The 24,012-nt window shown below is 37.4% G+C and overlaps 1 protein-coding gene across 2 annotated transcripts in view; it reads right to left on the bottom strand.

The window, feature by feature from the left end:
• The window catches only part of LOC109422497 (four and a half LIM domains protein 2), an 866,140-nt gene that overhangs the window by 246,082 nt on the left and 596,046 nt on the right, over positions 1-24,012 (bottom strand). Inside the window, exon 2 of one of the 2 annotated variants that reach the window (XM_062852255.1) lies at positions 14,522-14,994. The exons of the other annotated variant lie outside the window; for it this stretch is intronic. Coding sequence (XP_062708239.1) covers positions 14,522-14,676 — 155 coding nt within the window. The 5' untranslated portion in view covers positions 14,677-14,994. The remainder of the gene's footprint in view (positions 1-14,521; positions 14,995-24,012) is intronic. 2 annotated transcript variants of the gene reach the window in all.

Below are 24,012 nucleotides of genomic sequence, written 5' to 3' on the forward strand. Positions count from 1 at the left end.
CACACACCACACAGAGATCATCATCGCTCGCTGTCATAGGGGTAAGCGCGTTTCATCTCTCCCGTCATCCAGTCACAGTGATGGTGGTGGTCCGCAATAGAGATGGTCGGGTTTCGGGTTTTCAAACCCGAAACCCGACCCGAACCCGAACCCGACGGGTACGGGTCGGGTTCGGGCTTGGAAATTTGAAAAAAGCTCGGGTACGGGTCGGGTCCGGGTTTAAACAATTTCAAAATTCTCGGGTACGGGTCGGGTCGGGTTTGAATAATGTCGGGTTCAAGTCGGGTTTGGTACCAATGTAGATAAATCAGTATTTAGAAAAATGTTTTATTTGTTGTATCCGATACATAAAATGATTATTATTTAACTCGGGTTTCAGTCGGGTTTATTGGCAATTTTTTTTTCGGGTTCGGGTCGGGTTCGGGTTTGATCGACGAAAATTTTTCGGGTTCGGGTCGGGTCCGGGTTTGACGGAACAAAAAATTCTCGGGTACGGGTCGGGTCCGGGTTTTAAAATTGAAAATTGTTCGGGTACGGGTCGGGTTCGGGTCTGTAAAATCTGAAACCCGACCATCTCTAGTCCGCAAGCAACCATTTGGTTATTCTCCTGGTGGTCGAATTGCGCTCACGGTGATCGTAAAATTTAATTGAATTAGCTCATAACTGTCGAGGGTGGCAATGTGTAGAGCGGAAACAAGCGGTTCGACTCGGAGCAAAACGGAAGAAAACAAACCGCCCGCCCCGCGTAAATGACTTGTTGTCACCTTTCAATGTAGGCGAAGCAATGCGAATAGAAGAGTGGATGGTTGGGGAAAAATCTGAATCATTTTGCTCTGGGGATGAAGAGTAAGGATTTAAAACCGTTGCGTTGTTGGTCGCCGGGGAGCACTGTCGGTTGAGATTGATGCTGCATGAGGTTTGCTTGTCGGAATCGGTTAAAGCTTTATGAGGACGGTCTCGACGGTTAAATGAAAGTGAGTTTTAGAGTGTCGTAAACTTCACTGCTCTTGGATTGATGGGTTGCAATAATGGGAATTGATTTGAAGAGCTAATTGAGTGGTATTACGATTAAGCTAAATATGAAAAAAAAAAACCATTTCTTCTATTTGAAAGAAATACCTTGGTATAGCTGAGGCTGATACATCATTGTTACTCGTGTATCTGAAGAAATTAGTAGTTTACGCAACAAGGTGCAGAATGAAGATTTTTACAGCACGAGCCGTACATTTATCCAACGAGGCTTGCCGAGTTGGATAATTACGACGAGTGCTGTAAAAATCGAGTTCTGCACCGAGTTGAGTACAACGTTTTTTGCAATTTCATAAATTACCGCTTGAGGATAGTTTTTAACAAAACTTTTCCATCAAACTGCACACTGATGTTTAAAGCCATGTATAAGAAAGTCTGATCATAGAAGGTTATACTGTGCAGTTGTCACAATTTTTCAAAACTGCGTCCAGAAAGCATCAAGAAGTTGATCAAAACTGAAAACAGTGCTGTAATGGTTATTTACGCCACGCAAATCAGTGCTGTAATGAACCATTACATCACTGTTTATTTGGTGTGGGAAAGTAGGCCTTTTCCTGTCAGATTTGCGTCAGGTAAAACAGCCTATTACGATGAGAAATTGCAAAAAATATTAAACAGCGCTTATCTTCTTCCCTAATAATACGTAATATAGACTGTTTCAAAAACTATACATGCATGGTCAAAAGCTGTTACCAGTTTATTTTCTGTTACATGTTCGATTTTAGCTTGTGAATATTCTACTAACTTTAATGTGCATTTATAGGGTTCTTCTATTACTCAGAAGAAATATAGCCCTAGCAACCGGAGTGGTTGCATACATTAAGGTCATTTCTGGCGACAAATGACTGCAAGACAGGCAAACCGCTACCTAGCAGGGACATCAAAATGCAGCCGTCTTGCATTAAAACCCGATTCGGGATGGCCAATTAGGACTAGTTTTCCTAGACACAAATAAGCTATGAAAACAGAATACATACTGCTAACAAAAATGGAATCAGCCAAACAAAACACTGTTCCAGGATTGACTGATGGACCAAAACCAATAAATGTAATCTCGTCATCCTGTGATCGTAAATTGTTATCCCTTGAAGATAACTGACCACTTTTATGTTTTGTGTTGTAAATGTAAATTCGTGTAGTTATAATTTAATGTGCATTTGAAATGTTCTATTTATTTTTCGTAAAGAAAAATAAAATAGAGCATTTATAGGGTTCTATCATTGTTTGTCCGTAATTTGGCACCCAACGCGGGCTATTATTATATTTTTTTATTTGTAACAATGGCGCCCAACGTGGGGCATTAATTATTCAATTTATTTTTATTTGTAATATAGCTTTTCTATGTGAGTGCTATACTGCCGTAATTCTGCAAAGTGACGTAAGCGACATTGAGAGTTTTGGCCCAATTTTTGGTTATTGTGCATAAAACTCATGCTCATCCTCTAAGTGTCTTTCCATAGATGATAGATTACGTCTAGATCTTGCATTCTAATACAGCAAGCATACCACGGTGTTATTTTTTTACCAGATATTACATATAATATACCAAAAAATGACGAAATTTTGAATGGCGCTTAAGCCACTTTGCAGAACTACGGCAGTATATTCAGTAAAGTGCTGACAGGGTCTTATAGCCAACCTTCTAACGTAGCAAATCAGTGTTCAACTTTCCCCAGATTTTGATGGCAGCCGGTGTTGAAATGGTAAAATCAGAACTGGTTACTGTCACCCATGAAATGACTTAAATTTTGCGTCAGATTGTTTATCCTTATTCCAAATGATTTTCTAAACAAATCCCTAGAAGAATTTTCAAAATAGTTTTAGAAGGAACCTATGGAATTCTACCTTAAAGAATTCTTTGAGTTTTTGAATCCTTGGAAGAAAGATCTAAAAAAAACCGCTGGAGAAGTTTTGAAAAAAAAAAAAAATTGGTGGATTCATGACCAAATTCGTGGAGTATTTTCTTACTATATCCATGGAACATTTTGGAAGGAATTCATCGAAGCAGTTTATGAACAAATTTATGGAGGAATCGCATCAAAAGAATCAATGTGAGAATCCCTAAGGAAATTTCTAAAGAAATCCATGGATGTTAAGGAAACATAAATAAAGGAGGAATTTCTTAAGAAGTCTGCAGGTTTTTTTTCCAAAGAAATCCTTGTAAAAATTTCTGAAGACATTCTAAACTTTTGATTTTCTGAAGGAATCGCTGAAAGCGTTTCTGGAAGAATCCGTGGATGATTTCCTGAAATGTTCTAATATGGATTTCTGGATAAATCTTTGTAAGACTTTCTGAAGAAACTCATGGAAACGTTTCTAGAAAAGTCTCGGGGAACTTTTTGAATGACCCTCAAGAAGAAATTCTTAAAATTTCCTTAAGAATTTCTTCAGAGGTATTCATGAATCAATCTTTGAAGGTATTCTGATAGAAATTTCAAAAGGAATCTTTGGAAGACTTTCTGAATGGATGTCCTGGATGATTCTTATCCAATGGGGGTTTTTATGAAGGAATTCTGAAATTAAATGAAATTGCAGAAATGAAATTCTGAAATTTTTTGCACGTGTGAAGGCACAAACAATTGAAAAAAAAAACTTTCAAAGTTAACTTTTTCTATACACATGAAGGCGAAAAAAATTCGCTAGTAGTTTTCTAACATTCAGGAGATGAAATTTCCAATGCTTATAGAGGCACAAACAATTATAATATTTATAGAAAATATTATTTTTTTGTTTGTGAGAGCGCAGAAAGATTCGAAAAATTATATAGGAGGTTTTATTATATGCAAGAAGCCGGAACTTAAATTCCCCAGTATGAAGAAGGGGAGTTTGCAAATGGGACAGGTATTTTTTTTTTGTTTCTATTAATGTAGCCATTCCATGAAACAAAAATAAAAGTGTTCCGATATTGCTCAAATTCGGTAGGAATGATCGTTACCGAAAATAATTAGACCCGTATTTTTTTTTGTTTCGCCTCGTGGCCGTGTGGTCAGCGTCACCAAGCGTATAAACACACCATGCCATGGGGTGAGGGTTCGATTCCCGCTCCGAGTGATGAAACTTTTCGCAAGAAATGTTTCTTCCCCGTATCCACTGGTGCTCGTAATGTTTGTCGTGTCCGTTTTTTAGTGTTTCGTTCAGTCTGTACAACCTCTGGCTGAAGATGGTGTCCGTATCTTTTATTACGATGACAATTTAGAAAATAGGGTGGTCCATAGTGTATCATTGTACTTGCCTCACAATATACAAATTCATGCAATGGCAGGCAAAGAAAGCCCTTCAATTAATAATTGTGGAAATGCTCAAAGAACACTAAGTTGAAGCGAGGCTGGCCAAGTCCCAGTGGGGACGTAGAGCTACAAAGAAAAAATAGAAGAAGAAGGTTCCAAAAAAACGGTATTTATCATTTTTTTAAATTTTCGAACCGTCATAACTTTTGTACCAATTGATCGATTTTCAATCCATTGTTTCTGAATGAAAAGATTGTTAGTTCTAGATTTAAGAAACATGTCGCGAAACAAAAAAGTTAACTATAATATGAAAAAAATGGTCAAATTTAAAAGTTTTGTGCTCATATACTGATGGAATGACCATGCGCCTCCATCACTTTAAAAATGCCGTTATTTTTTATTTTTATTTTTATACTAGCTACAGTGATAGACATTCGTTTAGCCGAAACAAAAAATAATAAAAAAAGTGTCAGGAAACTCATACAAAAGATTTTATAGTAAAACTTTTGTATCGTAGAGATAGTATATCTAGTACTATTTTATAAAAATGTGATACATCATATTTACATATACACTGAAACAAAAACGAGGGTAAAACCCTTCAAATGTCATTTTTTGCCTAGACATTCGATGAATCTATGAAGGAAGTCTTGGCTAAATCCCAGGAGCAATTTCTGGTCAATCTTGGAAAATGTTGGAGGAAATTTCGATGGAACTTCAGGCGGTATTCGAAAAGGAACTTTGAAGGATTTCACGAAGGAGCTTCTTGAGAAATTCAAGACAGACTCTAAGAAACTCCATGAGGAATATCAGAAAGAGCGCCTTGAAAAATCACAGAACAAACTTTTGAAGCATTGCCAAAAGGAACTACGGAATGATTTCCCAAAAAAGGATATCCTAAGGAACTTCTTGACGATTCAAAGAAGAAACTTCTTGTGGATTCCCAGATTTAATTCCTGGGGAACCAGAACCAGAAGAAACTGCTGGAGGAATTTCAGTAACTTCTAGGGGTCCCTCAAAGGAACCTCTGGAGAAATCTTTAAGAAGAACTCTTAGATCAATCTTTGAATGCACTCCTGGAGGAGTTGCAGAAAGAGTTCCTGAATGAATCTTCGCTAGAACTTCAGGAGAAATCTGAGGCTTCCGTAGGATAATCAGAAATAATTAATGGAGGAATTCAGAAGTAACTTCCGAAGGAATGCCTGAAGCAATTCTTGAAATATTATCACTCTACAGCAGACAAATTCGCTGTTTTTTTTTAACTAATTGAAGTTTACTCAGTAGCCCATGGCTGTATATATACAAAAATAAAGTTGATCATTTTATGTCTTTATCGGTAATTTTCTACTCAGAGTGTACGGGAGTAGAGATCAAAGTGGAAAATTACCGAAATGGCTTTATAAAATGATGAACTTGAATTTAAATACGGTCGATAAATAAGTAAATTATAAAAATAATGAAAAACGGCATTTTTGAAGAGATGGAGACGCATGGTCATTCCATTCGTAATGGAAGAGTCAACAAAAAAAGCAAATATCAGAGAGGAAGTTTTCCTTATGTTAGTGCAAATCCTTATATCCAGGAGGACGCAAAGAAGTCCTTCATTCACTGAGAAGGTATTGTCTTACAAGTGTAAAAGCGCAGGGGGTGTCCATAATGTTTGGGATAGGCAAATTTTTTTCTCTTTCAAAAAAGTTCAATATGCTGTAACTTTTCATAGAATGCATCAAAAATTCTCAAATTTTGACTTTTTGTTAACCTATTATATGTGCATCATTGGTACATTTGGGCTTAATTGATTAATCTTTCGCGAAGCTAGAACCGTTCTCGTAAAACACTATTTTTTGGACAACAAATTTTTGAACTGTCATCTTCGAAACCAGTGAACCGAATCGAATGAAATTTTGAACGTTTATCAACAATATTTTGATACTTGATGCGATATTATAAAATTTTATATTTTTTCACGACGGATAAAGTTATACCGGTTTGACATTTTCACCCATATAGAGGAAAAGTATTTTATTATTATTAGCTTTATTTACGAGGCTTTCAGCCCTAGGAGTCAAATTTACAATACCACACAAAAATTACTAAATGTGTTCTTCCTTCAATTCAAATAGTCTCTAATATAGTTAATTAGAGAAATCTTGAGAACAGAAGTAGAAAATATTTGGATATCCAGGCTAAAATTTAATGACATTGATGTAAAAAAAAAAAATATTTTTTCGAGAAAGATCCAAAATGTGTCAATCCATGATAACTTTTTTAAATGTTCAAAAATACCTATGTTTTAATATCTTTTGAAGCATCAATATATTGTTGATAAACGTTCAAAATTTCATTCAATTCGGTTCACTGGTTTCATGACAGTTCAAAAATAAGCTGTCTGAAAAATAGTGTATTACGAAAACAGTTCTAGCTTCGCGAAATATTAATCAATCAAGCTCAAATTTGTACCAATGATGCACATATAGTAGGGTGATAAACAGTCAAAATTTGAGAATTTTTTATGCACTCTATGAAAAGTTACAGCATGTTAAACTTTTTTGTGAAAGAAAAAAGTTGCCTATCCCAAACATTTTGGCCACCCCCTGTATATAAAAAAAATTCTTATGTTTGCAAGGGCGCTCACAATGGGAGATAAACATTTGCTTTTTTATCTCAAGAGCTGGTTACTAAGACCGTTCGCAATGCTGTTTTATTTTGTATGGCGAGTTTTAAATTTTTTAAAACTCGCCATACAAAATAAAACAGCATTGCGAACGGCCTAAGGGCTGGAGTAACTTGTAGTATCCTCGTTGACATATCGTGCGAAACTGCGATCGAATATCCTCGATTTTTTTTTGATTTCTCAAAATTTCAAATCAACGGGGGGTCTCCCAGAACGGAGAGGGTCAAAACTAGAGATTCATGAGTTTCTAGTCGGGAGCAATCAGAAAATGTGAAATTCAGAGCTGGGCAGAACAATAGTTGATTTTTTGTTGAACCGTGAAATATTTCGAAAGCATTGATCTACACACTTTGTATAAGAAGGTCAAAAAGGGATGATTTTCTAACGAAATATTTTATTTTATGATTTATTATAAAAGTGGTATCAATAATTACTAGAACAGTAACGTTCGAAGGAATACACTTCGAAAAAGGAAAAGCTTTGTCTTTTATCCATTACTAGCTGTCCCGGCAAACGTCGTTCTGCTTGCTTACTATGTTTTTGACATGCAGCTCTGTAGAAAAATGCCCCGAAAATTGGAATTTTAAACTTTCCCGTTTTCGGTGCGCTCCCGGTCGATTTTCCCAATTATTTTTTTCGTACGAACACGTCGAAGCCCTACACGAATGCCACACTGAAAGAATGGTGTTGCTCCTTTGGCCTGTTTTCGAGCCTATTCGTGACATACAAACACCATTCCTTTATAATTTATATAGATAGAAGATGGATAACGTTCATGAAAGCCGATCTATATGTCTATCTAGCGTCTTCAAGGCTAATGATACGCATTCGTTATGTAACATGGATAGCAGAGGCATCACCAACCACGCGTCTCTATTTGTTCCTTAATCTCCTTGCAAATTCATGGTTGATTACAATACCGCCAGATATTGAATGAGCAAATAAGAAAAACCAGAAGTTATCAATTTCTATTCAATATTTATCTGCCAAGCCTCTCGTAGAACTTTTTATGTAAATACAGTTATGTGCTGTTTGCCGACAATGACTTTTTTTTTGTAAAACCTTATATTTGTAACTTATTTGTTATTGTCTACATAAAATACAAAATCTTCTAATTCTATTGAGTTCTCGTTAGTTTCAATTAGATAGCTGAAGTAGATGCTTAATGATTTTATAATACAATTTTTAGTGTCCTTATGAATATTTCTAAATGTAGGATAGACAAAGTCCTCTGGCTCAAGTCTGGAAAGTCCAAACCCGTAGATCATCAGCTGCCTTCGTTGAAATCTCCAGATATCCCTGACTCGTTGACAGCGAAACAATTTATGTATGGTTGTATCTAATTCCCCTGGACATACTTCACAGTAGGGATCTTCTACCACTCCACGAAGAAATAGCAGCTCACGATGCTTGATTTTTTTGTGCATCACCACGTACCAGTTAGAACGTTGGGCAGAATTAAGGTTTTTGCTGTGAAGATTCTTGAAGACGCTTTTCCAATCACGTTGATCAGCCGATACAAATCCAGGGTCCGGTTTGAGTTTCAGAAAATGTCTATAAATTTCTCGTGATGAAGGTGCGCTTAACAGGTTATCCGGCAGGAGAGACAGTTCTGATTTCAGTAAAGTAGCATGATTGAACATGGTTGGAATTCGATTGTTCGCATTTTCGATTAGACTGCTCAGAAAAGGAAGTTCAGGAGCCAGGTTGATCAATCGGTTCACAAGTAACGCTCTTGACTTTGTCTCCGGACAATGTAAATTGAGGCCACCTCGTTCTTTTGGTAGAATTAAATTAGCAAAAGCAATCCTTTGCAGCGATTGACCATGCCAAATAAACTTCCCCAGTTCTGCCTTAATTTTTGTGGCAAATCCCTTTGTGAGCGGTTTATTGGATGCCATATACCAAATTTTTGAATTAATGTATGTATTAATTAGAATGACTTTTTGGCAAAGGTTCAATTTCCTTGGGTGATGAAGCCAAAGCTGCGTTCGCAATCCATTAAGAATCGACTGCCAATTCTGTTTTTGAGCCTGCTTAATGTTGTCTCCGTATCGTACTCCAAGAATATTGACGAAGTTCTCGATGTTTAGCCATTCGGTTGCAGCCGTGAGATTTACGTTTCCAATCGCAATTGCTACGGTTTTCCGTTTGTTCAATACTGAACCCGACACCAGTCCAAATTGATTGAAAACAGAAACTATTTCTTCCAACGATCGCTCGTTGTCCAGAAACATGGAGATGTCGTCTGCATAGGCATTCATTACAGCATCGGGAAGTCTAGTCGAAATTTTATCTAGCAGTGGCTGGAGGTATAAGACGAACAAGTACATAGATAATGGATCCCCCTGCCGTACTGACCGATTGATTTTGAACTCCTGAGTGAGGTGACCGTTAATCAAGATCTTGGAATACGATTGCCCCCACATCGTGGCGAGCAACCTCACAAAATTCGGGTTGAAATTCATCCTCTCCATGGTTTGGCTCAGGAAGGAATGACTTACGCGATCAAACGCATGATCGAAGTCAAAGGACACCAGTAGGGCACTTTTTCGAAGATGCTTCAGTTGACAGATCCTATCATAGATGCGGTTTGTAGCTTCAAAAATGGACCTTTTGCCATTTGAACACTTTTGATGTTTAGACAACACTAGAGGAAGTAGCAATTGTAGTCTTTGTTTGAGAACCCTTGCCAAAACTTTGTAATCATAGTTCAGTAGAGAAATTGGGCGATATCCTTTCACGCTTTTATCGCTTCCTTTCTTTTTCACTAGAACTAAGATTCCATCGAAGAACTGCTTAATTGCTTTGCCTTGAAGAGCGTCGTTGATTACCTGTGTAAATTCAAAGCAAATGACTCGCCACGCTTTCAGGAAAAATTCCTTCGGTAGTCCATCCGCACCCGGACATTTACGAGAATTACTTCCTCTAATAGCAGCGAAAATTTCGTCCTGTGTTACTGCTCGCATCAAATTGTCATTCGCATGGTTGTTTATAGGGATTGTCCTGCTTGGCATGAAATCCGTAGAATGCACAGCATTTCCGGAAGAATAGAGGTTCTCAAAATAGGACCTGACTGCCCCATTTATTTGAATTTGGTCGCGTATCTCATTGCCCTCTTCTGTCTGCAACGTCGAAATTGATGTTTTGGACCGCTTCCAATGATTTTGAGCAACGTGAAACAAAGTAGTAGATTCTCCAGACACATAGGTTTCATTATTTTTTCGAAAATTCGACGAAAAATTTCTTTGTAATTGCAGCATTTGTGCTTTAATACGGTTGATTGCTACTAGTTCACTTGGATTGCCGTGCAGCTTATCGTATGCATCCTTCAGCAAGCGTCGGTAAAGTTCTATAGCATCTCTGAATTTTATAGCATCTCTGAATTCTGAATTCAATATGGAGCTTTTCCATTTCAAAAACGAAATCACCTTGGGCTTTGCATACAAAATCCACCATTCTATCCATGACCTATAGTTATTTCTCGCACGCACCCAGTATGCCCACTTTCGAGAGAGCTCGTCAATGACTTCCGAGTTATCTAGGGTATGTGCTTGTAGACGCCAAATTCCTCGTCCGCAAGGAGTTCCAAGATGCGGAAGTACCATTCTCACAACGTATGCTTTGTGGTCCGAAAATGAAGTGACAGCAAAATGTGCCGCACGAAGTTGGGGCTTCATCGTGTTTACGACTAGTATACGATCTATACGTGACGCTGTATTAGATCTTATGTACGAGAACTCAACATCGTTTCCATGGAGCGCTTCCCATGTATCTACCAATTTTGCTGCATTCATTAGCCGTTTGCACATCGGACTTATACTGCTACTGCCAGTAGCATCTTTTGCGTTGACAACTGCATTGAAGTCGCCGCCAAGCACCACATGCTCCGTAGTATGATGGAGATAGTGTGCAACAGAGGAATTGAAAAAATCTTCTCTTGCTGTTCTATGAAGTGCACCAGAGGGAGCATAAATATTTATAAACGAGACTGTCCCAATCCTCAACGATATTATTCGATTGTCTAGACTTTTTTCAACATTGTGAACATTGTACTGATCCCTAACCGCTATGGCCGTACCGCGTTGATCGGCATCTACATTGAAAGTTATCGAGAAACCTGGTAACCTTAAATGCTCATTCTGCACTTCTTGTAGGAAAATTACATCTAACTCCGACGCACGGATGAATGACAAAAGCGCATCAATTTTCGTTTGGTTAGAGATATTGCAGATGTTAATCGTTCCAATTTTATAGCTAAAACTATGCATCACCTTAAAATCGAATGGAGTCCCACCTTTTAGCAATCTTGAATCCGTTCCCTGTCTCTGATATTTGTGGTGACAGTATTGGGATGCGAATGTCAGCGAAGCAAGATGACAGAACGATGGATGACGTCAACGAGCCCATCGAACGCACCGTGTTGTTGTTTTGATCGTGGTTTTCGCTCACCTGAACCTTATGATGAATGGGTCGTACGGGACTATCAGTGTAGACAACGTAGTTTGGCGGCGAGAATTGGCGTATCGGTGTGTGCATCTGAATCGTCGGTAGCAGCAGTATCAGGTTGAATTCATTTCGCTGAGTTAATTGTCGGTAGTGTAGTGCGAGGTCGATTTGTTCTACAAGAAGTGATTTTTTTCCTAGTGCGGCAGTAAGGTAGGCTTCGGCAGGACATATACTTAGGCTTACCTCACCGGGAGAAAAGCCCTCGTCGGCGGTATCGGGATAGTAGTCGTTCGTAGCGAAAATGTATCGATGTTTCGTGATCGTTGCGTGTTCATTGAGGATTGTTCTCATTGATGAGATTAGGAGAGATGTTTGGGAAAATAATACCGTGGCAGGTGCCATCGAATCGTTCCGTTGTGGTGTTGATGTAGGATATGGAATAAGAGTTTTCTTGAGAAATGCGGCAGTATCTGTGGAAGCTTCGGTAGGACATATACTTGGGCTTACCTGAGAAAAGGAAAAGCCCTCGTTGATTGTATTGTCCAAGGTGAAGGCACAAGAAGAAATTTTCTCGCCGATCCGTGCAGTAGTTTGTTGTTTTCTCATTGATAGTTTCTTGAAGAATGTGTGCTCCGATGTCGTTTTTTTCCGGTGAGAAAGTGGAAGAGATGCATTTGGGATTTTTTTTTGAGAATGGTGGTAGTAACTGAGGAAGTTTCGGCAGGACATATACTTGGGCTTACCTGACAGAAGGGAAAGCCCACGTTGATTGTATTGTCCGCAGTGAATGAGCTGTATGGAATATTGGTGACGTGTTTTGCAGTAATTTTGGTGTGTGAATCCATTGCAAAGTTTATCGGGATGAAGAATTGTTGGTTTTGCTTCGGCTCTTACGTTTCACTTCCTGAAACGGGGTGTCGGGAATATCCGAAGATTGTTGAGAACAGTGTCTTTTCGGAGCGGTCGTAGTGCCTTCGCTATCATCAGAAATGACGAACTCGGAATCGTTATCTGATTTTTCACCAATAATGTATTTGATGCTGAGTGATGAACCACTTCTACTAGGTCCAGCGGGCTGAATAATTTGTTCCAACGGAAGACGGGGAAGAGAAGAGGGCCTGGTAGAGTGCTTCGATGCTTTTGCTACTATCCGATCAGTGATTGTGGTTTCAGCGATCAGATTTGCTTCGCTATCAGATATCAGATCAGATATCTGCATTTCGTTTTCTACATCGGGTTCTGCTGATGGTGGCGGGGAAGCATTTGTAGGCGGTGATAATGGGTCAACTCCTTGAACTACCTGCGCCGCGGTGAGCCGGCTGTTGATGTCGTGGCCTAGTTCTTTTCGTGCTTCGTTGCAGGTGCGACCAATATGAAGTGGTCTCACGCAGTACCGACAGGTGCGAATTTGATTTCGGTAAGTAATGAATGCAGTGTGTGTCGCCATCGGAATGTAAGATGGAATCGGCTTCTTGATTCTCATCCGCGCCAGTCTTACGCCGGTGGGTAAACCAGGCCAGAAATTCTTCCACACCTCCGTTTGCGTGGATAGAACTTCACCGTACTGGGCTAGGTGTCTGGCGATTGTCTCGGTAGAGAAGTAGGAAGGCAAGTCGGCGATTCTAACCTCAATTGCATTGTCGTATGGAACAATTGGAATAGCATATTCCTTGTTGTTTATTTCGACGGTATGCTTCAGACTATGTCCCGCCACAAGCTCTTCCACATATGCTTGCGATTTGAGTTCAATAATGACTCGGGCTTTGGTCATGCTAGGCTGGATGCAGTTGACTTTGTTCATGTCTAGCTGGATCTTCTTGCTGATAAGCTCGTGGATCTTCTCTAACTTGGGGCGGACAGGCATGCCGCTGAAATCTAGATACACGGAATCCTTGCGATAGTCATCCATGTTGGCGCCAGGATGACGAGATACCTTCGGGAACACACTACCCGGCGCGCGCCTTTTGGATTTGCCCGAGGGCACGATACACTTGTGCGTTTTTCACTCAACGATTATACCAAAACGTCTGTTCGATGCAAAGGCCAAGTGTCAACTGCGTGACTTGGACAGATTCCATTTCAGACTATGTTCCCATAATCATATCAAAAACTACACTCAAACTAATAAAAAACTTATGATTGGATGATTAAAATATCAAGAAACATATGTATTTAATCTTTTCCTTGACGAGTAAACTTGGGACCTGATATGGTTTATTTTACTCCTTGGTTACCTTTCTGAACATTCTCTATAAACGATTTTTCACATTCCGAAAATATTTCTCTCCTAATTAGAATCGCGACATGATACCCATGCTATGTTGTTGTACGCACTTCAATTCATGCTAATGAGCTTCTCAATTCGAAACTCATCAGTTAGGGTTGACGGCACTAACAACTGACCTGTCTTATTTTCTGTTTCCCATACTCCCACTCGTACAACAATCCCCTCCATCGTAGACGACGACGACGACGACCGAAGCCGATCTGCGTCAGCCAGTTTGATCCTCATTACGCGAAACAATCCGGATGGCGGCCTGGCGAGTGGATGGATGCCATTCATGAGCCAGTCCCCAAAAAATATATGTTTGAGCTAAATTTACAACACGGCCGCCGCTTTCAGACGTAATCTTGTGGCAGAACAACATTTGCTTGAGAGTAAAGTGCCTTGTGGGTTGTTGTTCTGTGCCGAGGGGTGTGTTAGAAGTCAAGTTCAATGCAGCACAGCGGTACAAGCACTCACCGGAAAATAACTAAACTGTAACTGAAATAATACTACTCTCATTCAAATCACATTCTAAATTTGTAATGAACAGTGTCTATGCGCCTGAGACGGAATGCAATCACGCTCTCGCGACGAATGATGATTTCTGCCAACAATATCGTTGATTATGCGTGCAAAAATGATGTGTCAGGAAACAAGATGAACAACGTTTTTCTTGAAGGTGAATTGAAAATAGGGTATTCTGTGGTAAAAGCTTTGTTCATTTCGTCATTGGGTGTTTCTAAATCGTTTTTATCATTTGTGAAAATTTTTCTACGCATTTTCCAAACGAAAAATGTCAATGAAATAATAGTTCGGACAATTAAAATTAAATAATCATTTTATTTTTATCATCACTGTACTAGCTCATTCAATTACCTGACAACCAGATCGTACAGTTCCTGTTGGTCGAACACTTTACAGTACGCGTGCAGCACCTTGATACAAGCATATCGCATTCCGGTCCATGGTATCAGCGGACTTCCTAGCACTTCCCACAGCGGACAATCGATGTGTCGCTGCAGGTCTAGCATAGCTTCCGTTCTCTTCTCCTCGTCGTGCTCCGTCAATCACTTCCTTTTTAATTTGAGAACTGATACTTAATGGTAATGGTAAGTAATACTATTTCGAACGATTTCTTCACGTTATAATATTTTCTGCACTTTATTTTTTCTCTTTTGTTGTTTCTTCGGCACCCGGTCGAAACATGAGAGATTTAAACCTTTTAAAACACTTTTTGTTTATCGTTTCATTCCGTTCGTCTCGCCAGATGCCATCACTATTACCGCTGCCTGCCAGGGGATAACTTCTATTGAACGGTCACCGAGTTGATGCTGGATTGCTAATGGATACTAATTTCCAAATTCATCACTCGACCGGCTCAGAGGAATGGGTAGATTTCTGTTTTGAGCCAAACCAGCAACACAAGTTATTTGCTAATAAACCGTTCGAGATACTAAGGTAGATTGTTGATTGCTCATTTCGATAATCACTTGTTCAGTTCTTGTAACTTTTTCGATTGCATTTTTGGTATCACAATTTCAGTTAAAAAATGTCAGCAATCAATGTCGTTCTTGCGTGGTTGAAAATTATTCATTTTGTAAAATACGATGATTACTAAACATTTATTCTGAACTAAATGTTGCAACCCGCACAGAAGTCACATGTAGTTCTGCAGTCGCAGAAATAAAGAGAAACTTTACGAAGGATACAATTCGAAAACATAGAATTTGAAATCGATCAGTGCAAGTAACAGATGTTTATTATATCAGCAGTTCCCAAATTACTTTTTGGACTTAGAAAATTTTTGAGATGAGGGAGTGAAATAAATTTGAAATGGATGATTTGAATTTTGTTACTGAAATATTCATGGCAATAGTACTGGAACATGTCTTATATCGTCATTGGCAACTGCTAAATGTCATGTTTCGTTAGGGTGGTTCACTTATTTTGCATTAGGGTGGTCCTTTTTGAATGAAATATTAAAAAATAAGATAATAGTATTAAAAAATCTACATATAAATATAAAAATGAGTTTGAAATCCCTTTGAGGCAACAAAACTCACGAGCGACTGAACCGATCAGGATGACTCTTGCATGGTTAGATAAGTATTCATGGCTGTGTTTCTATGTAAATAAAGTTAAGAAAATGAATTTAAAAAGTAAGGAAATTGACAAAATGATGATTACTTATAAGCTGGGAACAAAATCAACACGATCGAAATGAAACCAATCTAGAGTGCGGTGCGAAATAACCTTAACAGTTGTCAAACCACCACAACTTGGTAAGAAAAAGTTTACCTGGACAGCTAGTCTCTTATTTAATCGAAAGTCATTTTCAATATTGAATATTGAATATATATATATTTCATTAGGGTGCCTCATTTATTTTTAATTGGGGTGGTTCTTTGAGATGGAAATTAAGATCAAAAAAAATCTAGTAAATTTACTAGTCATATTTTAGTATAGTTTGAAACCATGATCCTTTATTGGCATATAACACTTTGTTAAGATATTCCTAGACCAACATGTGAAAAGGGCGTAACAAACATTGCGAATTTCTGCTTCTCCTGTCCCTCCCGGGCGTATCCCCAATTACACTAGTTTACAGCATTTTTGAACTCAGTAAGCTGATGATCATTTTTGGTGTAGAACCGTGCCTTGAGTTCGAAAACGCGAAGGAAAAAAAATACAGTACAGCGGAAATTTTTTCGACTTTCCATACAAGGTTTATGATTTGAAATAGATTTTTATTCTATTCTCCATTCACACATCTCATTCTCCATAATCAATGCTCCGATTGAGCTGAATTTTTTATTGTAACTCGTCTACATATGATATGTCAAATAATCGTTAAGAAATAATTTTTTAATTGATTTTTTCTTATTGAAAAAAAAAATACATTTCTTCATATATTTTTGGAAATTTTGCTAAATTTTAAGGAGATTGTCCCCAAAACTCGTCAATATCTTGAATTTCATCAATCTGACGCTAAACCTGCATTCAGATGGTCGAATGGTATTGTATTCAGCTTTTAATTTATGGAAAAAGATTTTAAGTTGGTTGAACAAAACGCAAGATATTTGAATTAAAGTAAATTCCATATTTTAAAAAGTTGTAAGACTGGATATTGAGCTTAAACTGAAAAACTGTTCTACTCAAAATTTTTTGAAGCGCGGTTTTGAAATCAGCGCTAAATTTTGCTTCAAAAATTTTGGTCGTTGACAGAAGTTCACGACTTTCGTTTTATTTTGTAAACTAGTGTTATTCATGAAATTTTTATTTTCTTTTTTAAATTTTGAATCTTTTTTCTTGTGCTTCACAGCGTGATCCTTTTTGAAAAAAAATAAAAAAAGATAATAGTATTTGTATTCGTATTGTATTTTCCATTAGGGTTGTTCTTTCAGTTGGAAATTAAAAAAATATATATGTTTCCAGAAAATTCATTCCAGGTAATATTTTTCGTATAGCTTCAAACCAGCCAAGGGCTGAAAGTCTCTCTAATAAAGACAAATCAATCAATCAATAGCTTCAAACCATGATTTCCTACACATCTTTCGGTGACCTATCAATAATGAGATAATTACTAATAAAAAATTTCTTTGAAATTATCGCTTTCTACTTGCGAATTATATCTCTTCCTGAATTTTACGCGCCATTGAAGAACCTTCTCTGCATCTTGAGATGTCATAGTTTTGTTGAAAAAAGCATCAACAATCATCTTTACCGCTTTTCGAGTATGGAAAATTTTTCAGGTTTTAAAACAGTATGCTAAGGTATATTTTGTTTAGATAGAAAGCAACCTACTGTTGTTCTTTCCCCAGTAACGAATTCTTGTTCTCGGAAAAAAGCAGCCCAAAGCCAAGAATCTTTTTTAGGAAAGGTAAACAAAACAGTCAGCTCTACAGGGGATAGACAAAATGATCGGGACAGGCAAAACTTTAACGTTTCAAAAAATGGTCACATAGTTGTACCTTTTTGTAAAGTGCAACGAAAAAAATATTACTATAAATTGATCAACTAGTTGTGTATCAATGGTCCAAATTTGGAATAGTTCGGACTATTCTACATGAAGTTAGAAAGATTCTAGAAAAATTCATAGGGTAATTTTCCAATTGTTGCACAGCTAAAAACTCGCCTATTGTTGCACACTCCATGTTATTCTTATGAGGTGTGCAATGATTGGCAAATTTTTAACCGTGCAACAATTGGAAAATTACCCTAATTATCCGATAGCCGTCTTTGAACTGTAATATCTCTGGATACAACGAACCAAATGCGATAAAATTTTGAGCGTTTATGACTCATATAATAAGCTTTGAAAAAAGTTTGACTGGGGTATGTGTTGGATCTCCGGTACGGTAGAGGATTTTTTTTACTTATTCGTTTATTTGGAAGGCTCGGGCGCCACATGGGCATAACTGAGCCGAAATCATTTGTTTTTACAATGATTTTACACTTAACAATTTATTACTGCCTTAATATTAGTTTGGGAAGCCGAAGTACTCACGGCTGTGTTGAGGTATAGAGACGAACCAGCCAAGTGCTGAAAGTCTCTATAAGAAGCTAAATCAATCAATGTTTTGAGGTTATGGATTAAAGAAAAAAAAAATAAAAAATAAAAAAAAATAAAATTGGGAAGGAGGGATCTATGGCTTTAAAACTAAATTATTTGCTAACTCATACTAAAAACATTGATGGAACAAATTGTCCAGATCTGTAATGGAACCAAAAAGAAAGGACTTTATCGGTAGACATCGACAAGAGGAGGACAAACGTAAGGAGGACGACGACAAACAGGGGCGAACAAAAAAACCAAATGACGGACAACGGGTTTAATAAAAACCTAACCACAAACGGAGCCTGTGGAGAACTAGGGCGTCCTACATAGTATTACACCCTTTCTGCGCTAACCAGAGCAATGGTGCGTTTCTCCGAGATAATCAGTTGTCCTTCTTAAGTCTCAAATTTGAAGCTAAATAAATGCGGGATTATTCGAATGTTGTAAATTAGCCTACATAACTACCTATACGGGTTCGCTTAATGCGTTTTCGCCATTGGCGTTTTTCAATTGACGACGGTTTGGTTTGTCGTTGATATTTCCTTTTTGTACTGTGATTGTGAAGAGTGTAATCCTGTCTAGTGGCTACGGCTAGGAAACCTCAGATCAATTTTCAGCGTAAAAAGCGTGTCCAGCCCAAGTGGCTCCACCTAAAAAAATCATTTTCGTAGGATAACATCTGTAAAGGTTTCTTTGTGAACCCAGTTTTTTTTTCACTATAGTGGGGATAAGGGGCATAATGGATACCGTATGCAAATGAGTACTTTAGGCCTGTATAACAGAGTAAAACTTAACATATTATCAGTTGACTTTCAACTTTAACTTGTTTCCTACGTCTTTCAACCATTTACAGCAGGTAGAATGTCTTTATTGTGAAGAAATAATGAATTGTAAACCGTGTGTTTTTTAGGGCTGGCAGGAAAGGTACGGGGTGAAATGGACACCCATCGGGGCATAATGGACACCCCTGCATATGTTGTGCTAATTCTTTGGTTACATCGACCAGTGAAGTAATTTGCCTACGGAGATCAATACCACAGATATAATACCAAGTATAATACTCTATCTTAAAGGGTGATACGGTCAAAATTTGGTCACACAATTTGTTTCATAACTTGAGACTGCGTACACCAAAACAGCTGATTTTTGGACCATTATTGGTACATTATATGTAGCTTATACCATAAAATTTTCATCAAAATCGGTTTAGTATTTGCGGAGATATTGTGAATCCTGAAAACTGAAATTTAAAAATTTTGTACAAAGTGGATTAAAAAATAAGAACACATTTTTACTCTTTTTTTATAGAGCCAGAAATACTGAACCAATTTCAATGAAAATTTTTCTGTGTGTAAAGTATACATATCAAAATGCTATGTAAAAATTTCATTCAATTTGATTCAGCCGTTACAAAGTTATATTTGTTTAGGTGGTCAAATTTTGTCAAATTTTGTCGAGTCAAGTAAAATTTTGGTCACACAATTTTTTTCATAACTTTAGATTGCGTACACCAAAACAACTGATTTTTGGATCAGTAAAGGTACATTATATGTAGCTTGTACCATAACATTTTCATCAAAATCGGTCTAGTATTTGCGGAGATATTGTTGTACCCTGAGATCCGCAATTTTAAAATTTTGTGCAAAGAGGATTCATACATTTTTACTGTTTTATTCATAGAGCAAGAGATAGCAAGGGCCCATATAGCCGAGGCGGTAAACGCACGGGTATTCAGCATGACCATGCTGAGGGTGACGGGTTCGATTCCCGGTCGGTCCAGGATCTTTTCGTAAAGGAAATTTCCTTGACTTCCTTGGGCATAGAGTATCTTCGTGCCTGCCACACGATATACGCATGCAAAATTGTCATTGGCAGAGAAAGCTCTCAGTTAATAACTGTGGAAGTGCTCATAGAACACTAAGCTGAGAAGCAGGCTTTGTCCAAATGAGGACGTTACGCCAAGAAGAAGAAGAAGAAGAGATACTTAACAGATTTCAATGAAAATTTTTCTGTATGTGTAGTATGCATATCAAAATGTTGTGTAAAAATTTCATTCAATTTGATCCAGCCGTTACAAAGTTATATTTGCTTAAGTGGCACCCGGTCAGTTTTTTTCATATTTAAACTGCTACAACTTTGAAAGTATTCATACAAAATGGCTCAAAATTTTATTAAGAACGTATTTTCATAATAGTACTATACTGTAAAATTTTGATAAAAATCGGAGCAGTATTGGTAGTTCTATAATCAAAATTGTGCTTTATTGACCTTAAATTTCCGAAAATTTACTATGGAGCGCCTTTGTACAAAATTTTAAAAAGGTAGGTCGATGGTTTTGTCTATATATCAACCAATACTCAATCGATTTTGATGAAAATTTTATGGTATAAGCTACATATAATGTAGCATTACTGGTCCGAAATTCAGCTGTTTTGGTGTACGCAGTCTAAAGTTATGAAAAAAATTGTGTGACCAAATTTTGACCGTATCATTCTTTAGACGAGTTTACATAACACAAAGTTAATTAAATAAACTTTAGGCTAAAATAATCGGATTGATTTTTCCAAACTCCCTAAAACGCCTAATTGTATGCAATGCGTGTACATCCATTCGTAATTGCCAGTGTTCATTTCGCCCCAAATCGACTACAACATTAAAATTGCTATTTTAAATAAATTCTGATCAAAAATAAAATACTTCATTCATTGCTAAATCTTCGTATTAATGTAGATAAGGTAACAATCCACTAGTTTTTATGGTGGACACACTTCAAAACTCGTAAAACCTTATTTGATGCTGCTTCGAAATTATAAGAATTTCACCATATGAAAAACATACTTCAATTTCAAAGATGCTTTGGTTATTTTGAAGCATTATACATGGTACTTTTGAATAATAGAACCATGACTTGTTACTTTACACTAATGAATTAAAAGTTTTACATAAAAACAGGGGTGTCCATTTCGCACCGGGTGTCCATTATGTCCCTAATCCACCTAAATGAAGTGTCGTGCCTCGAGCATGCTATATTTTAGAACAATTTTAGCAGTATGTTTCAACCTTTATATATGGATGCCTTTGAGGAAACTCTTATTTTCAGTATCTTTTCGCTGATATTTGGCAGTATTGGTACGATGATTTTATCATTTGAAGTACTGTAAAACGGGGTAACTTTGATAGTTTTTCAGCGAACTTTCTCCATATTTTTGTATGTAATAGTATTCCCCCTGGTTTCATATTTTTGAAACAAGTACTGGGGCAGCAGTTTTCAATTGCAATTGAAATACTCGATAATCTTGGATATTTTAGGTGACTTTTTGTTTTCCATATGAGCGAGCGTCAGATTTTCATTTTGGGGTAACTTTGATAGTGCCATGATAAACACATCAAATCATGAAAAATAATCACAGATCAAAATCTTAGGAGTATGCACATGATGAGAGAAGCCTTGTGAAATATATCAGATAGATTTTTTATATCAAAACATTGATTTTTTACTAAATTCTACGTAAAAAAATGAATTTTTGAAGTACTGAGTCAAAAACACAGTGAATTAAGCTAACAAAAATCATGATCTTTCCAAAAATATATGTTTAACGGTACATCAACATATGATTACGTGCTAATCATTGTTAATTTTCTTTTTTTGGGTAGTTTTCGAATGTTTTATTAACAATTTTTGAGCAACTCAGATTTATCTACATGAAATTATCAGGGCATTGCATACTTTTAGGAATTTATCGATGTATGGAAATTTTTGTCCCAATTTACAAAATTGCTTCCATTTCGTAAAAACACACTACGTTAAGAGATTCAAAGCCAGATTTGATATCTACTATGATGAATCGATCGAGAATAAGCGTCCATTCATTGAAAAAAAAATTGTTGGAACGAAGTCGTACAGCAGATTGTTTGAAGAGGTTGATAAATGACAAAGTATCAACCATTTTTGATTTTTGTCCAAAAAGTTGTAAACACATAAACTAGGTTTTAATAAAAATACGTCTAAGATTTTTTTGTTTATATTTTAAACACTAATTCTACACTTACGTCTAAGATAAACTTTCGTATGCATAGTATTGATCTACGTTTGCCTATTTCTTAACTGGTTGAAGGAATCATAGTTATAAGATAAAGTATACGATGCCTGTCGCACTATCAAAGTTACCTGCATTATCAAAGATACCTCGTTTTACAGTAGCTCAAACATTAATTTTAGATGCTTCAGTTTGATGGAATAATTAGGTAGTACAATGCATGGATAACTTAACATAGAACTGCACCTAACCAAACTCTGCTTCAGCAGAATTTGTCGTGAGTTGACTGATTGGCATGTGTCAGATGAGGAGACTCAATTTGACCTTCTTTGCACTTTTGAGTGTAACTTTGCAAACTTTGCGTATTCAGGCGTTCCTGCTCAACAAATTAGGGAACCTGTACTAATTGGTTGCGACCACATTTTATGGGTAACTCACTTCCATTGCTACTCCAAGAGATTTGTTTTTTGTTTTTATCTGTATTAACGAGATTTTTAGCCCTAGGCTAGTTCATCTCGGGACCCACACTTTACTTCCCTTCCGAAGGAAGAACTCACATTTTGCGAGTTTGCCAGGAGTGGGATTCGATTCCAGGTCCTCGTCGTGATAATCAAGTGTCCTAATTATCACACCAGGTCCACTCGACAACTACTCCAAGAGAGTTTCGTTGTGGTGTTGTACCTACAACGCTTGAAACGCATTGTCCATTATCACATCTGTGATGTACGTCCGGCAAACATGCCTATTCATGTGTACTCACATGCCTCCCAATTTGGGATGTCCACAGTGACTCTTTTGCACAAAGTTGTATACGTTTTCAAGAAAGCACTCGCTCAAACGTAGGTTTTGCTTGATTGATTGCGTTTACAGTGTCCTTTTCAGGACACTGGTTAAACTCGTTGTAGTATGGGCAATGAGCTCTCATTGCGCTTATGCGTTCATTCTCTCTTCTAGGGTACCCCTTCCTATTTCATCATCTTTCCCTCTCCAAATTCCCATCCCTTGCCCCATTCTCCCTCAGGTAAATGATGAAATAGGCTTATATGTATGGCGATAGCACAAATATACCAAATGGAGGATAACGTGCCTCTGAAGCCGGCCTTCTGATACCTGACATCAACACGTTTCAAAAATTTATGAATGAGATTCATGTATTCCAAATCAAGGTCTGCCAACACTTCTCTAATGGGTTTCTGTTGTTTTCCTCGGACCCGGAGAATTTCATGCACCTCACCTCACGATACGCATAGCATCCCCTCACGACATATTCGATATCCTGGTGCGCAACGCTACAAACACAGAGATTGCTTTCTGAGAGCCCAATATGGAAGGCATGTGCGTTTAACAAGAGGATTACCTATTTGTTTGGTAAGAAAATGAATTGATTTTCTTTGAGCATGAGTACGTGTCATACAATATGCTAATATAGAAAAATAAAACAAATTTGCCATCGCCACCAAAACTTTTCATAAAAATGTATACGCTGGGTAGAAGGTTTGACTCCAGGAGGGATGCGACATCATATAGATTAGTCCATAAATTACACGTATTATTAAAATAGCAAAAGAGGACAAATCAAGTTACGTTATATCGAGTTATGTCATAAAGAGGTGTAACTGAAGTTCAATTTATTGCATTAATGTAATGTGAACCTTCTAAACCTGACGGCCACATTGTGAACCACTGACCAATAACAGAATTCTATTGTAAACGTTTCAAACCAGGAACCAGACATGATGAGCGATAAAACAGTCCCCAACTATAGTTGTGGT

This window comes from Aedes albopictus, chromosome 2 (genome assembly GCF_035046485.1).
Source record: "Aedes albopictus strain Foshan chromosome 2, AalbF5, whole genome shotgun sequence".
In the NCBI taxonomy this organism is placed as follows: domain Eukaryota; kingdom Metazoa; phylum Arthropoda; class Insecta; order Diptera; family Culicidae; genus Aedes; species Aedes albopictus.